The sequence below is a fragment of the Haliaeetus leucocephalus genome, unplaced genomic scaffold (assembly GCF_000737465.1).
Source record: "Haliaeetus leucocephalus isolate CR32 unplaced genomic scaffold, Haliaeetus_leucocephalus-4.0 Scaffold236, whole genome shotgun sequence".
NCBI lineage: Eukaryota > Metazoa > Chordata > Aves > Accipitriformes > Accipitridae > Haliaeetus > Haliaeetus leucocephalus.
The window spans coordinates 184603-186032 of NW_010972672.1; the positions used below are offsets into that span (position 1 = coordinate 184603).

Below are 1430 nucleotides of genomic sequence, written 5' to 3' on the forward strand. Positions count from 1 at the left end.
TCCCACACCCCACCCCCTCTGTCCCCGTGCCCCACGGCTCACGGTGGCGGCCAGCGTGGGGAAGTCCTGCCCGGCGAGGCGCACCACGTCCCCCAGCCGCAGGATGGGGCAGAGGGGCTGCTGCTCGGGGTGGAACCGGCAGCGCCCCAGCTCCCCCCTGCTGCCGGGGGGCGGCAGGTTGGCCCTAGGGGGACACGGGGGGGGACACGGCCATCAGCCAGCCGGGAGGGGGGGGGACGCGGCTCCCCCGCCTGTCCCCGCGTCCCCGGTGCCGCTCACTTCTCAAAGCCGAAGAGCGGGAAGCGGATGCTGTTCTTGATGAAGAGGGTGAAGTTTTCGGCCTCCAGCATGATGGGTCTGGGGGGGAGAAGGGGGTATTCCTGGGGTGCGGGGGCACAGACCCCAGCCCCCCCCCATGCCCCCTCCCCGGTCACACTCACACATCGATGGTGTCCACCTCCGGCGGGCACCAGCCCTGGATCTCGCAGGTGCGCAGGGTCCCGTTGTAGGGGACGCAGCGCCCCGTCAGCACCCCTGCCGGAGCCCCCATCAGTGTGGCGAGCGGGCAGGCCTCAGCCCCCCCAGCCCCCCACCCCCGGGGCGGGGGTCCCCCTCACCGCTGCCCGTGGTGGGGCTCTTCCCCTGGCAGTCGCGGTCGGCTGTGCAGCGGTACTCGACTTCGCTCTGTGGGGGTGGGTTGGTGAGCCTGGGCGGGGTTGCAGGGGGACACACCCCCCGATGTCCCCCCCTGCCCGCTGACCCCCAGCCCCGTCCGTACCTCCGGGCAGACGCCCTGTGACTGGTTCTCCGTCTGGATCTGCTTGGTGACCACCACGAACACCGAGGTGCCCTGGGGGGGGGATGTCACCGTCGCCCTGCCCGTCACCCTGACAGCCCTCTGCTCCATCCGAGAGGGAAAACTGAGGCAGGGGAGGGGCCCGGCGCCCCCTCACCTGGTGGGGGGTGACGTAGTCGGCCGTATCCAGCACCCGGCCGGCATAGCGCCCGATGCCCTTGACCTTGGTCACCACCGAGGACTCGATGACAGTGTCCCGCACCTGGTAGGCTTTCTCGTGGAGGAAGACCCAGCTGCGACAACAGCCGCAGGGGGTGACGGTGGGGACAGCCACCCCCTGGGACCTGCCTGCGCCCCGCCGTCACCCCCAGCCCACCCAGAGCTGCCGGAGCCCTGGGGAACCCGGGGCTGCCAGCCGAGCGGCTGCCGGGCCTCCGACAGGCGCCTGTCACCTGCCCGTGCCCTGCCGGTGGCTGCTGTCACCCCCCCGGGAGCACCCGGGGTCAGAGACCCCCTCCGTCACCCGCTGTGGCCTTGCTGCTGCTCCCGCCCTTCTTTGTCACCCTCACTGATGCTGTCCCCCTCCTGTCAGCCGCACCGACACGCTCTCCTGGCTGTCCCCACCGTGTCACCC

The 1430-nt window shown here is 71.9% G+C and overlaps 1 protein-coding gene across 1 annotated transcript in view; it reads right to left on the minus strand.

Moving 5' to 3' along the window:
* The window catches only part of P2RX3 (purinergic receptor P2X, ligand-gated ion channel, 3), a 3549-nt gene that overhangs the window by 1667 nt on the left and 452 nt on the right, over positions 1-1430 (minus strand). Inside the window, exons 2-7 of the mRNA XM_010568063.1 lie at positions 954-1089; positions 779-850; positions 618-684; positions 441-534; positions 280-357; positions 43-184 (exon numbers count right to left, since the gene is read on the minus strand). Of these exons, the coding sequence (XP_010566365.1) occupies positions 43-184; positions 280-357; positions 441-534; positions 618-684; positions 779-850; positions 954-1089 (589 nt within the window). The remainder of the gene's footprint in view (positions 1-42; positions 185-279; positions 358-440; positions 535-617; positions 685-778; positions 851-953; positions 1090-1430) is intronic.